Below are 15,414 nucleotides of genomic sequence, written 5' to 3'. Positions count from 1 at the left end.
AATGAAAGTAACGTAATATGAGTATCCTCCTTTAGACATGACCGGAGAAGGACCCCAAATGTTCGAATGGACTAACTCAAATGGTCTTTTGGACACAAAAGTTCGATTTGGAAAAGGAGTGAATTTCATTTTGCCAAAAATACAACTCTTTGCAAACAAAATGTTTCTCATCACAAAATTTCTTTCCAAATGGAAAGGAGTACATTTTTGAGAAACTTGGATGTCCAAGTCTTTGATTTCAAATTTCAATATTTTTATCTTGGACATGGTTACAAAAAGAGTTAGTGGGAAGTTTTAAGTTGCTCATGTAATAGAGATCTCCCCTCCTATGGCCTTGCCCAATCTGCTTCCCGGACCGGAGATCCTGTATAGAGCAATCCTTAGTTGAGAAGGAGATTTCACATCCATGATCACATATTTAAGCAACACAGAGGATATTTAAATTAAGTTGAGGTACCACTCTCACGTTTGGCACAAAGAAATCTTTGGAAAAATTTAAAGTTCCAAAACTTTTTACTTGTAGAGATGTGCCATCGGCAGTTGAAACATAGGAGTTTTTAGAGTTATTACACAAATCAGAAAGCTCATTTTCAAGAGGGGTCATAATGAAAGGAAGCTCCAGAGTCAAGGATCCAAGAAGACATACCTGGAGGAAAGGAAGAAGCTATGGCGGCACCCGAAGTTGATGGTATCTTGAGTAGAGTTTGTAGTGCTTCCGATAGTTGAGCAAGAGAAAAAGACTCCTTCTCTTTGATAGTTTCATCCTTCTTTTGAGTAGCTTCTTCAACGGAGGCAACCTTATTTTTAGGTGCCTCATTCAACTTAGGGCAATTAGGTCTTATATGACCCGGTTCTTGGCAATGATGACAAATGGCTTTTCTATAGTTGCCATTAAAATCATTTTGCCTTCCAAAGTGTGGAGGCTTATAGGCTTTAATATGGTTGCCGGGTTTAGATACGGCCAAAACATCATCTCCTCCTTTAATCATGCCAAGACGTGTTTCTTGGCATATTTCGACTATGGCATCTTCCAAGGGAAGAGGCTTAGATCTATGAAGAAGGGAAGATCTAACTTGTTCATATTCGGGCCTAAGCCCATGTAGAAATTGGAAAAAGTGTTTTTTTTCATTTGTTCTCTTCTTAGTTCCACATCCACACTAGAAACCCACTTTGGTTCTAGTAAAGATAGCTCATCCCATAAGGGTCCAAGAGTACTAAAGTAATCCCTTACACTCATTTCTCCTTGCTTGATAATCCGGATTTTTTCTTGGAGAAAGAATTGACGAGCAAGGTCTTTTTGAGTAAACATACCTTTCATAAAAAACCATGCTTCATTAGGCATCTGAAACTTAGCAATGTTGGCGCAAATTTTGAGCTCCACATTGTTCATGAACCAAGCAAGAATTTCCGCATGCTTACTTTCCCAATCTTCCACTTTAGATTGGTGATCTTCAATGGCCTTCATGCGGGCATTTCCTTCAAGAGCTTTTTCTTGATCACCATCCATCTTGGTGAGTTGGAGTTGTGGTTCCGGAATGGTGCCCATAACGTATCCCCAAAGTTTTTTACCTTTGAGGTTGTTCTCCATGGCGGCGGCCCACATCATGTAGTTGGAGCCATTGAGCTTGAAGGGGATATCAATCTTTTGTTCCTCTTCCATTTAATCACTCACAAGAGGTCAAACGAAGAGAGATACAAAAAGAAAACAGCACTATATAACAACTCAACTAGCTATATTAAGAAGAAGAGCATACACGAGGCTCTGATACGATGTAATGAGATATGCGGAAAAACAAAGAGTGTGATAAGCACTTACAACATCCACCAATGGACAAACAAAAGGGATAACACCCAAATCCACAAAGAGACAACACAACATAAAAATGTAAATGTCTCTTATTGAAAAGAGAGAGAGCTCTCAAGAGTGTAGAATACAAGAGGGGTTCACCCCTATATATACACAAGAAAAAGGAGAGAGAGGGATGGCCTTATGGCCTTAAAAGAAGAGCCACATAGGGGGCTCCCCATGGAGTCGTTGGGAGCCCCCAACGGTCACAAATCCCCATCGACTCCATGGTGGGGCCCCTTATGTGAGTAAAAAAGCAAAAATAAAAAGAAAGAATAAAGTGCAAAAAAATAAATACAAAAGAAAGAAAAGAAAGGGAAAATAACAAATACCCCTATTGGGTACTTGTGAAATGACTAAAATACCCCTATTGGGTATATTAGACTATATATATATATATAGATTATATGTATTTTAACAGAAACCCCTTGCCGGAAAACACAAGTAGGGGGCGAAACCCCCTGCCGGAAAACACAAGGCAGGGGGGCGAAACCCCCTGCCGAAAAACACCAGAAGGCAGGGGGCTCACCCCCTGCCAGAAAACACAAGGCAGGGGGGCGAACCCCCCCCCTGCCGGAAACCACCACCCCCTCCTGCCGAGGCCGCAGGCGGAGGGGTTCGCTCCCCCCCTCTCTTGCAGGAAAACAGGAAGACGAGGGAGAGGGGGACTCACCTGGAGGTCGCCGGCGGAGGCAGACAGCGCCGGACGTAGGCAGATTGGAGGCAGTCGGCGACGGCGGGTGGCAGCGACGGCGAGAAGGAGAGGCAGTCGGAGAAAGAGGGAAATCAGGGGAGCCGAGAGGGGGGCAAAGGGGCATCGGGGAGAGGAGCGGTGACGGGGAGGGGAAAGCATTTGATGCTCCCCCTCCCCCTGCTCTCAAAGGGGGCGGGCGCCACTCGGTAGGCCCTTACGGCCTACCGATAGCCCTCCCCTTTACGGGGCTCGGATCCGGGTCGGATCCGGATCCGACCCGGGTCCGAAATTTATTTATTTATTTTCCCTGGGTTTTACATCCTAACCCCCTTAAAAAAATTTCGTCCGCGGAATTTTCATTAATATTATTTTTCAATGTACAACTCTGGGTATTTTTCTCTGATATCCGCTTCAGGTTCCCAAGTACATTCGTCGATTCCATGATGTTGCCATCGGATCTTTACAAAAGGTATTATCCTCGATCTCAACACCCGATTACGACAGTCGATGATTTCTGTCGGTCTTTTCTCGAAATTCATATCCTCATCAATCTGAATGTCATCGAACTTGATGATGTGGGAAGGATCGTGAACATATTTTCTCAACATAGATATATGGAAGACGTTATGAATCTGAGCATATTAGGGAGGCAATGCTACGCGATAAGCCGCTTCGCCGATGCGATCCAAAATCTCAAAGGAGCCAACGAACCGGGGACTCAGCTTCCCTTTCTTCCCAAAACGAAAAATCCCCTTGGTTGGAGAAACCTTGACGAACATGTCTCCTATTAGAAAAGCGAGCTCTCGGCAACGACGATCGGCGTAACTTTTCTGCCGGCTCTGAGTTGAACGGAGACGATCTCGGATATTCACACTTGTTCCGAATAATGTTGAAGCACAAGAGGATCCTCCTGTCTTCTTTCTCCTACTTCATCCCAATACACGGGCAATCGGCACGGCCTTCCGTATAAGGCTTCATAGGGAGTCATGTCGATACTAGCATGGAAACTATTATTATATGCGAACTCTGTTAAACTGAGATGGGAATCTCATTCACCTTTCCACTCTAACATGCAGGCCCGAAATATATCCTCCAGGGTCTGAATAGTCCGCTTAGAGTGTCCATCAGTCTGAGGGTAGAAAGTCGAGTTAAAGTTCAGCTTGGTGCCTAGAGCCTGCTGGAGCTGCCCCCAGAATCTCGACGTGAATCTTGGATCACGGTCAGAAACAATAGAAATCAGAATACCGTGGAGTCTTACAATCTCGCGGATATAAAGATCGGTCAGGCTGTCAAGAGACTGGCTGAGGCGGATAGGTAGGAAATGCGCTGATTTGGTGAGTCTATCGACGATCACCCAAATCGCGTCGTGCTTGCGTCGAGTCCTAGGAAGGCCAACTACAAAGTCCATGGCGATACCCTCCCACTTCCATTCTGGGATATCCAAGGGCTGCAACGCTCTTCCTGGTCGTTGATGCTCGATCTATACCTGCTGACAGATGAGGCATCTCGAGATGAACTCGACCACATCCTTTTTCATACTATTCCACCAAAAATTCCTCTGCAGGGCCTTCAGCATCTTTGTGCTCCCCGGGTGAACGGTATATCTCGACTTGTGGGCTTCAGTTAAAATCTCACTCCTCAAGGCGGGGTCATTTGGGATCCAAAGGCGTTGCCCAAGCCAAACACTGTCTCCTTCCCCAATGCGGAAAGAAGAACCATCACACAAAGCCTGCGATTTCAACTCTTCAAAGCGAGAGTCGCCCTTTTGGCTGGCAACGATCCTGGGGAACAAGTCGGGTCGAATTACCAAATTCGATAACCTCATCGGACCGGGTGTTACAGAAAACTGAATCCAGGATACAAGGTCTTCGAACAACTTCCAACCTGTTGATAATACACTGGCGAGAACCCCTGACGACTTGCGACTGAGGGCGTCAGCAACTACGTTTGCCTTGCCCGGGTGGTAAGAAAGGGGAAAATCATGGTCTTTCAAAAATTCAAGCCAGTGACGTTGTCGCATATTCAACTCTTTTTGGGAGAAGATGTACTTAAGGCTCTTGTGGTCTGTAAACGCTCTGAACTTCATATAGATAATTACGCCATATCTTTAGAGCAAAAACAACGGCAGCCAACTCGAGATCATGCGTTTGGTAGTTCTTCTCGTGAAGCTTAAGCTGACGAGAGGCATACGCGATTACCCTTTCATTCTGCATAAGAACGCCTCTCAGGCCCGATCTGCAAGTGTTGGTATAAATTACGAAGTCGCCCTTACCGGACGGCAAAGCCAAAATAGGAGCAATTGTAAGACGCTCCTTCAGTAGCTGAAAACTGGCCTCGCAATGATCATCCCATACGAATTTGGTTTCCTTTTTCAGCAACCGAGTCATAGGCAAAGCAATCTTTGAGAAATCCTGGATAAAACGGCTATAATATCCTGCTAACCAAAGAAAACCTTGAATGTCTCGGACTTTCCGCGGCTGCGGCCAGTCTAGCACAGCTTCAACCTTTGAAGGGTCTTCAGAAACACCCTTGTTAGAAATGATGTGGCCCAAGAATATCACTTTCTCAAGCCAAAACTCGCACTTGGAAAACTTCGCGAAGAGTTGCTCCTTCCTTAAGGTCTCTAAAACGATACGCAAGTGCCCACGATGTTGATCCCAATTTTCTGAATAGATGAGAATATCATCAATGAACACTATTACGAAAGTGTCCAAGAACGGTCTGAACACTCAATTCATAAGGTCCATGAATGCAGCAAGAGCATTCGTAAGACCGAAGGGCATAACTGTAAAGTCATAATGCCCATACCGGGTGTGAAAAGTTATTTTGGAGATATCGTTGTCCTTGATCCTGAGTTGGTGAGACCCGGATCTCAAATCGATCTTGGAGAAGATCTTGGCCTTCTGCAACTGGTCAAAAAAGTCTTTAATACGCCGCAAAGAGTACTTATTTTTAATCGTCACCTGGTTGAGCATTCTATAATCTATGTACAACCTCAAGGTTCCATCATTCTTATTCACAAAGAGTATAGGAGCTCCCCAGGGTGATACGCTTGGACGAATGAATCCCTGATCTAAAAGCTCCTCTAACTGCCTTTTGAGTTCTTCAAGCTCGGCGGGTGCCATCCGATATGGGGCCTTAGATATGGTTGCAGTTCCAGGCAACAATTCGATGCCAAACTCCACCTCACGAGGCGGAGGAAGGCCAGGCAACTCCTGGGAAAAGATATCCGAAAACTCACTAACCACGTCTAGGGTATCAATAAGCGTAGGCGTAGGGTCTGACTTAACGACGCTGATGAGGAAAGTTGGACAGCCCGTGCGAATGAAGCTACGAGCCTTAAGGGCTGAAATCATCCGGCTTGATCGCATGGGTCGAGGAATTCGAAATTCCACCTTCGGAGAATCTGAAGGGGAGAAGGTAATCTTGCCCGGCGACAAACGATCTTGGCATGATGCTGGGGCAGCCAATCCATGCCCAAGATAGGTTAAATTCTGACATATTCAGCAAGATGGCGCATGCAGACAAAAGACGATCCGATATTACCATATCGAGATCAGGGATAAACGTTGCATAACTAGCGTTCTCCCCCAAATGATTATATACTTTTAAAGTTGTATGCAAGGGCAGAACAGGCGATTGCAACTGGGCCGCAAATCTTGCCAAGATAAAGGTGTGCGTAGCACCACAATAAAAAAGAACGAAAGCAGCATGGCCGACAACTAAGAGAGTACCTTGTACGGGTTCTCCCTTGATCAACTGCTCGACGGTAGTGGCGTAAACTCGCCCTGGGACTTTCTTCACTCCGCTGCTCTGCGGTTGCAGCTATTGCTGGTACGTTAGTTGTGGTTGCTGATGAGGAGGCTGAGGTACTCCACCTGACTGCCTGAATTCATCGGCCACCTTTTTGCGACAATCACGAGCATAGTGGCCCATCTTACCACAATACAAACAACCCCCGTATCCAAGTGGCAAGGTTGTACGACGTGAGATCCCTTGCATCTAGCACATCCATCTCCTGGGGGTCGTCGAGGCGGTGGGCGGTTCTGCTGGCATCGCCTCTTTGCGGGTGGTTCCTGTTGCTTCCCTCCTTCGGGCTTAACGGGAAAAGGTGATTGCCGCACCTGACCATGAGACTGTGCTTTCTTCTGGTCACCTCCAGATACATGTGCCTTTTCAACCTGTGCCGCTCTAGAACGCTCTCAATCCTCGTTTAAGAGGGTCGTTGCTTCAACTGCTGTTGAGAAGGTCACGGGCATGCTTGAAAGGACCCGATACTTGAGTCCTTCCTTTAGGCCACGAACAAATTTGCCTGCCCGCTAACGTTCACTATAAAAAAGGGTAGGGCAATACTGTTCCAATTGCTGAAACGTGGCGATGTAATCGCCCAGCGATAAGCTGCCCTGACACAGCTCCAAGAATTCCACCTTTTCTTTTCTCTCGCATGAAGAGGAAAGTAATTTTCGTAAAACACACACCTAAAAGCGTCCCATGGGATGACCTCTGCATCTGGAAAATGCCTTTTCCGAGTCGCGTCCCACCAAACTCTAGCATTGTCCTTTAATCGAAAGGACCCAAATAAAGTCTTCTTTTCATCGGAAACCGAAAGAACCAGAAACACCCTTTCGATTTCTTAGATTCACTGCTCTGCGGCGTCGGGATCCACCTTGCCGGAGAAAGTTGGAAGGTCTAGCTTTAAAAACTTCTCGAAAGTGACCCCTGAATCTGTAGGAACACGCTCTCTTTGTGTGGCGACCGGACTTCTGATCGCCTCGGCCAAAGTGATGTGGGTATCCATCACGAATCCCCTTTGCTCAGACCATTCGTCGGCTGAATCTTCGTTCGAACTTCTTCTCATCCTTGAAAATAATACAACGAACTAAGCTAAGCTTATGCCAAGCAATATATTTAATTATATTTCATCTTCACCTTTTGTACAAAGTATCCAAAATATTCGGCAATGCCGATACAAAAACATCAAAATGAGAGTAGTGTAGTACAAAAAGTATATAGACCCAGACCAACTCTTAACATCCAAGACTCCCTTCAGGAGGGACCAGAGAATTGACGGAGATATTCCCTCTTATTCCCTATGCGTCTAAATCTGCGCTTGGGGGTAAATGGGAGATCATCGTCATCCTCCGAAGGATATTCCCCGTAAAGAGGAGTAGCAAGCGTGTATTCTGGAGAATACGATACATTCGAGTCCGAAACATAAATGGTCGAAGACTCGGGCACAACAATGGGCATTACGGAGGCTGGCGTATGAAGTTGTAACGGAGCTAGGATTTTGCCTAAAACTGCTGCCTCGACCCGAGGCGGTGGAGGAGGAGACGCCCTCCTGTTCGCTGGGGTGGAGAAGGCCACAGCGGCTGGAGAAACGGGATCGACTGAACCCTAAGCGACTGAAGGCTCAATCTGACGAAGGCACTGATCTGAGAAGTGCCTGAGCACGCCGCAACGATCGCAGCTATACTCCACCTCCAGAGGGCTAGGCTCCCCAGAATCCACCACAACAACCCGCTGATGAACCTGGACAAAAGAAGGCACCCGCCCGCCTACCTGTGAAAAAACCTCGGCCCAAGCTGTCGCTAATGGAACCTGGAAGGCCAAAGGTAGCGGGGTGCACCACTCATTCGTGAAAACAGGCAACGGAGAGCGACAGGACCCAAACTCGGTCGCAAATCCCTCGGGTCGACCCCGACTCGAAGAGGGGCCACCCTCCGAAGAAATGCGAGTGCACACTGTACGCAAGGACCCGCCAGGACTACTGGTAGGGTCACCGGATGCGTCCATCTTAGCTGGCACATAGAATAAAATTTACCCCAATTAGGCCAAAACTACCCTATAACAATAAGGAAAAGGGGACAGCTACTCACAGTGCAACAGGATGCTCGGTAGTCGAGACTTTACTCTTCACAACCTCTGGCTATGATACAAATCTGTAACGCCCCGAAATTTCTTAACTTGACAAGTAAAGTTTTTTGAGAAAATTCCCTGAAAGTTTGAACTTTGTTGTTCTGAAAACTCTTCAAAAGTAACTTTCTATTTTGGAAATCAAGTTTTGTAAATCCCAGGCACGTTAGCTCGACAATCCAAGCATGACCACGGCGAAAGGTAGCAGACAGCTAAAAAGAGTACTAAATTCTTAATAAAAAGTCATTGTACAAGGAAAATCAACAGGAGGCCCAGCCCCCAGTTAAAACAAAAACCCAAAACTCAAAACCCTGCAACGACAGCCAGAAGTCTGGAAGGAAAAGTATAGCCTCGAGCCACGTCGCATGCACCATTGACTGTCTGTCACCGCTACTTGTCACATGCCCATAAAATGGGTCAGTCTCGTGAAAAACTAGGAGTGCAAAAAGAACAAGAACAACTAGCAGGTAAAGCAGCTAAGCATACCACAACAACAATGAGAAAAGATATATTGCACAGAAAACTCACCAGTATGCTAGCACGTAATACCACAAGTATGCAAAAACAACAACTGAAAGGTGAGCATGCTTAATTTAGTTATCACTTGTTAACTGGTCATGCGGGTACGTACATGGCACACGAGCCGAAACAGTCGAGACCAATCCGAAGATCTATTATGCTATGTATTTTAAGATACCTCGGTTGACAAACTGAATCCTATCCTAAGGAGACGACCAGTGGTCGAGAGAACAAGCCCCCAAAGGCCCAATATGAATGCATCCAACATCTGCAGAAGTATTAGGCTATCTAGTGCAGCTCCTTTCTCCTAACCTCCGATGATCGGAGAAGCTGAGTCTTTTGCCCGTAAATAGCCATTAATGGCATGTCCATCGAAGTTGGAACCCTTTGTCCTCTCTCTTGGCGAAGCTAGGTCGAATCGAGCGCGACGGCAACGATAAGTAAAGTGCAGGAAAAGTAAAGGGCAGGAAAGGTAAAGTGCAGGAAAAGACGTACATATATACTATATATATGTAAATATTTTAATTTATTAGTTAAGTCATTTGTTTTTAGCAGTTCATTGTTCCAAACCCCTACCTAAAAAGGGTGCGAGGGTCTATACGCTTGCGAACGTAAGTGATCACTGTCTCGGGCCGCATAGCACGAGAAGGGTCTGTGGTGCAACCTGCGGTGCTAGAAAGGTTAATATGCCATAATACCACGAGGAACGGGTCCGGTAAGACCTGTAGTGGTACCGGACCCCAAATACTAGGGTAGGCAAGGAGTCCAACTCCCTGCACAAGAGGGACAGAGGCAGCAAGGCGGGGGAGGGAGTAGAGGCTCCCTGCCAAACCCATCTCAACAAGAAACAGGGCAGGGGGGGCGCAGCCTCCTGCTGGAAACGAAACAGGAAGAAAGCAGGGGCTTCGCCCCCTGCTGAGAAGCTGAAGGAGGCAGGGGGGCAGAACCCCCTACCGGGAAGCAATAGGAGAGCAGGGGGAGCTTCGCCACCTGCTGGAAAGCACAAGGCAGGAGGGCAAAGCCCCCTGCCGAGGAACACAGGAAGGCAGGGGCCTCACCCCCTTGCCAGAAAACGCAAGGCAGGGGGGGAAGCTCCCTGCCGGAAAACACAAGGCAGGGGGGGCGAAGCCCCCTGCCAGAAAACACAAGAAGGTAGGGGCTCACCCCTTGCCGGAAAACACAAGGCAGGGGGTGAAACCCCCTGCCGGAAAACGCAAGAAGGCAGGGGGGCGAAACCCCCTGCCGGAAAACATAAGGCGGCAGGGGGCTCGCCCCCTACCGGAAAACACAAGGCAAGGGGGTGAAACCCCCTGCCGAAAAACACTGGAAGGCAGGGGGCTCGCCCCCTACCGGAAACCACCACCCCCTCCTGCCGAGGCCACAGGCGGAGGGGTTCGCTCCCCCCTCTCTTGCAGGAAAACAGGAAGACGAGGGAGAGGGGGACTCACCTGGAGGTCGCCAGCGGAGGCAGACAGCGCCGGACATAGGCAAATTGGAGGCAGTCGGCGACGGCGGGTGGCAGCGACGGCGAGAAGGAGAGGCAGTCGGAGAAAGAGGGAAATCAGGGGAGCCGAGAGGGGGGGAAAGGGGCGTCGGGGAGAGGAGCGGTGACGGGGAGGGGAAAGCATTAGATGCTTCCCCCCCCCCCCCCTCCTCCCCTGCTCCATTTATAAGCTGCAAAGGGGGCGGGCGCCGCTCGGTAAGGCCCTTACGGCCTACCAATAGCCCTCCCCTTTACGGGGCTCGGATCCAGGTCGGATCCAGATCCGACCCGGGTCCGAATTTTTTTTTCTCGGTTTTACATGTAATCTATAATTACCGAGTGTGTTTTTGTTGAATATGTATATATATAAGCTTTGGCCTTGCCGATTTTGGCATAGGCTTGTTTCTATTCATCATGTTCAAAAATAAATAAATGAATATCGACTGGTGTAATATGTTGTTATTTTCTACATATTGTTGTCTTTGCTGAAAATACCTTGCTTTGCCGGTTTCCAGTGTTCAAAATGATTTGCTGTGTCATGCTGTTATACTGGCCAAATTGTCTCTTATAAGGTGGACTGTTATTAAAATTTATTTATTGGACTGATAACCAAAATTTTCATGCCTTACCATGGATTTGCGTGAGCATATTTTTGTTGCTCATGTTAGGGCTGACTGTGGCCAACTGTCATTAGTTGTATCCATTTTGTATTCTATTTTGACATCATATGTAAGTGTCATCAGCTTACTTTCATAAAAATTTGTTTTGGACATTCATAAGTGGGCTGTTAGATAAACTTAGTCGTGGACTGAAAAATCAGATTTAACACTCATACCTAGACTGTTATGACAGTATTTTTTTGAGTGAAATTCATATTGGTTAAACTATATCAATGACTGTTATTAAATTGATTTTAGTCTGACCAGACCTGCTGCAGAAAATTTCTTTTTGTTATGCTGTTTTGGGCTTGTCCATATATGTTATTCTTGATGCTTATCAGATCTACCATATGTTGTTAATTTAATGTCTGTTTTTAGATTTAACAACATATTTATTTGATGCACGACTGTTATCAGATTTGCAGTGCATTGCTTGAGTGCAAACCTGATCAGTTTTGCCGACTCTCAGTTTGCAGTGCATTGCTTGAGTGCAAACCTGATCAGTTTTGCCGACTCCCAGTGAGTGCAAGCCTGATCAGATTCGTAAATCTGGCAAGACTTGCCAAGACTCTTGTATACACAAATCTGGTCCAGATCTATTGGGCAAATGATTGTTTGAATTGTGAATTCAATCTGCCTTGTGGTTGGCTCAAATAGTAATTCCTGCACAATTGAATTCATGCACAATTGAAAAATGCTTACAAAGAAATTACCTGATCCGCCAATTCTGAGCTAATTCATGTTGCATTGCTCTTGTGACACACAAGGACCCATGGGACATACTCCCATAATGCATCTCAAACCTTGACAAATGAAATGACAGATACAATAATTGAGATGTGGATAAAAACACTAATTGTAGACACTTCTATAAAGCTACAAAGAGCTTTATGGCTGAGATTGATGAAATACCAATGATAAATCTTCACCAGGACATGGTTTCTCCCTAAAGACAAGCCCAGCAGAGTATATCCAAAGTTGTGCCAATCCACCACATATGCGGACCGACGTAACCAGCTAGCAAATTTCACGACAATCAAGGTTGGAACTGAAGGTGGGTTCTACAAATTTGAAAGAAAACACAGCATAAAAATACTGACTGCAAATACGCAACCAACCATTACATAATATTAAGTAGACGAAAAGTGAACCTCAACAAATCAAAATCCTATTAGTTCCGTTAATGGGATAATCTCTATGCTAGTCAATTACAAGTTGAACATGTGAATACACAGCAAGGATGAGGCAACAATGACAATTCAGAGTCAAGATTGAAAAAGTAAATAACTGAGCTTCACCAGCAAGCATCGAGATATTATCCAAAATATGTCAAGAAAAGCATACGGTGCATAAATGAATGGCTAACATCTGCTAATAGTTCTAGCAGCATGTATGGAGAAGAAGTATTGACGAAATCAACTGATGCATGTTGCAATTTACCAAAATATGGTTTGTGATCCAACATGTGTCAAGAAAAGTCACCAATACCATAAATAAATGGGTTATGATAATGATTTTGAGATCTAACGGAAAAAAAATGAAAAGGAAGAAGACAAGCAGGGTATAAGCTGCCAAGAGGAGCAACAGAAGCAAGTAAATGTGCAATCTGCTAGTGAATATTTGACAGGCTTGATTCCCCCGGTCTTCCACTTTTTCATGAATGAAGTACTGATCCATCTTCATAAGTTCAACCTTTCCATTCTAATCTGGATTCAAAGATATAGATACCAAATTCACTAAGTAAAAGAGCTCTACTAATTTTCTGATGCAATGATGACAAGAAATGACTAGCCCAGGATGGTCCAGTAATGATTGCACCATATCATAGCAGTCAGCCTCTACATTAGAAATAGGCTGTTGGTTTCTACTTGACCATAAGATCAAACAATTTTCAAGATAAACAAAATAAGAGGTCATGGATTCATATGGCAGAGTCATAAACCAAGCATTTGAGTAAGCCACTAAGATCAATGACATTACCTATTCCATTTTCTTTGGCTGCATATAAATTAAACCATTTGCAATCATTGCTTTGACATCACAAAATACTTTCTATAATTACTGCAACATGACAAGGTATGCTTTTAAAAGTTTTAAGAGTAAAGGGGCATTCCAAATAATTCCCATCTTATTTCAGGAACAAGACAACTAATTTAAAAAGCAAACATTTTGTCCAAAGTTCAAACAGCAAAATGAAGAAGATTTGGGTGTCCCAAAACTACCACATGGACAAGCACACATAAGCTCAACTATTAGGACTAGATTCATTTTGTAGAATGCAAGTGCAAGAAAATGATGTCATAGAAGTTCGCAGCTTATAACTGTTACTGCATTCCTCTCCAAAAAAAAACTGCTACTGTATAAAGAATGGAAGCCACTGAATAATGCTTATAGCCATAACATGTAAAGCATTAAGAAACTCACCTGAACAATGAAGACATCTGGGGAAGGAATTTTGATACAAACAAACCAAAGCAGCATCACGAACTGAATTAATGCCTTTAGTGGAAGCATCAGTAAGTACAAAACTTTTGGGAAGCCCCGCTGGAAGGTTTGCTTCTGTCAAAAGAAAAGAGACTCAAATTGTGCGACCGTAACAAACTTTTCAAAATGACAGATAAATATATTAATAGATCAATACCATTTTGTGAACGTGAATAGATGGATTCTCCAAAAGAGCACGGTGCGGATCACTGCCTGTTCATATATTTAACACCGCCATAAGGAAAGCCAGAAGTTAGATGACCGCATTTCCACATTATACACAGCAAAAGAATGATCATATGCATGAGAGCAGCTTTCACATATACAAACTAATAGGGAAAATAAAAGCACATCTAAATCGAACCAACCCCACCCCCACCCCCCAATTTAACTGTCTTTAAACTCCTGGATCATTTGAAGCGCTGCTTAAGATATGCATAAAGAACAATAACAATATACTTCAACAACCAGCCAAAGCATTCATTTAACCAACAGACAAAACAAACTATAAAACAACACAGCGACGCAGAAATTACCTCCATAAGCAACTATATCAACCTCCAAACCGGCCTACAGAATCATTAAGAAACCAAAAAATCAAATTCAAATCGTACCAACAATTAAAAATGTGTCCTAAGCATCAATTTTACTTGACGTCGAAAAGATAACACAAGATTTCCTACCTCATGATTCATTTTTTTCTTTCTTTTCCTTGAATACAATATTATAATCAATAAGAATAGTAGCAATAAACTTACATAAACAAATAAATGAGAAAAAGAAAAACACAATTCACTAAAAACAGAGGGAAGAACAAACCTGGCAAGCGAGGGACAGAGCATGATACTGCATTCGAGGGCTACGCCCCAGATCGCCGAGAACCACCACCGCGGCCCTCCCTCTCTTCATTTGCTTCTCGTTTTCGCCCTAATTAATGAAATCTCTCAATGATTATCGAAAGAAATATAATAAACGGTTGACTGAACAGACAAAGAATCTGAACCATCCACCTGACAAGCAATTGAACTAAATAACCATCCGGAGCAACACACATGCAATTTCCTCATCTTGGGCAAACTGGGTTTCACAATTTTCGGGTTTTGGAGGGATCCCATGATGTAGATTTCTCATTAGTTCACGGGAAATGATGAGAAAATCCTGAAACGATCTAAGATAGGGAAAGCTGGTGTTTGGATGGCTAATGAATTGGTTCGGATTGGGTGAGATTGGTTTGAGAAATCAGACAGAAGACTTTGATGAAAGGGAATGATGTTTGTAATTGAGGATACCCACCTTTCCCCCTCCTCCTCCTCTTCTTCTTCTTCCTCTTCTTCTTTTGCTATTCTAACCGTGGCAAGGCTACAACGCAAACTGGGGAATGGGTTTCACGGTGACTGATGAGACGAAGCAGTGCAGAGTGGGAACGTTGTGGAAGACCAAAGAGGAAAAGCGGATGACCAACATGGGTTTTGGTGTACTCTTATATATCCATACCCGGATCCAAATGCTATTTGGTTTGGATTCTGAAGGAGACCAGAGGGAGCCCTGAATGCCATTCATCTCAAGATGAATGGTGTCCAAACGAACCCATGACCAACATGGTTGGCTTGCCACCACTATCTTGGATGGGCCTCACCATTTTTTTCGATGTAATCCACGTTGTATATAGAGATGTAAACGGTTGGGATTCAGGATGTAGCCAACACCAAATCAGACTAATCAGATATTGTCCAATCGGGTTCGGGTTCAGATTCACATAGAAAAAAACTAATATGGAATCGGAAAAAATAATCGGATTTGAATATCTGTCATA

At 44.6% G+C, this 15,414-nt stretch overlaps 1 protein-coding gene across 3 annotated transcripts in view; it reads right to left on the bottom strand.

Moving 5' to 3' along the window:
- The window catches only part of LOC149815567 (UDP-Glycosyltransferase superfamily protein), a 37,981-nt gene extending 22,959 nt beyond the window's left edge, over nt 1-15,022 (bottom strand). For 2 of the 3 annotated variants that reach the window (XM_089988416.1, XM_089988415.1), the window contains exons 1-7: nt 14,612-15,015; nt 14,421-14,528; nt 14,138-14,171; nt 13,759-13,814; nt 13,542-13,676; nt 12,030-12,178; nt 11,831-11,920 (exon numbers count right to left, since the gene is read on the bottom strand). In XM_089988416.1, the coding sequence (XP_089844542.1) occupies nt 11,831-11,920; nt 12,030-12,178; nt 13,542-13,676; nt 13,759-13,814; nt 14,138-14,171; nt 14,421-14,528; nt 14,612-14,716 (677 nt within the window). In that variant the 5' untranslated portion in view covers nt 14,717-15,015. Of the gene's footprint in view, nt 1-11,830; nt 11,921-12,029; nt 12,179-13,541; nt 13,677-13,758; nt 13,815-14,137; nt 14,172-14,420; nt 14,529-14,611 lie in introns of all 3 variants that reach the window. The other variant, XM_089988417.1, reaches the window with a different exon arrangement.
- Between the last annotated feature and the right edge of the window lie 392 nt (nt 15,023-15,414).

The sequence above is a fragment of the Nuphar pumila genome, chromosome 15 (assembly GCF_984573655.1).
Source record: "Nuphar pumila chromosome 15, dmNupPumi1.hap1.1, whole genome shotgun sequence".
Lineage (NCBI taxonomy): Eukaryota > Viridiplantae > Streptophyta > Magnoliopsida > Nymphaeales > Nymphaeaceae > Nuphar > Nuphar pumila.
This window is presented reverse-complemented; position numbering and strand designations above follow the sequence as displayed.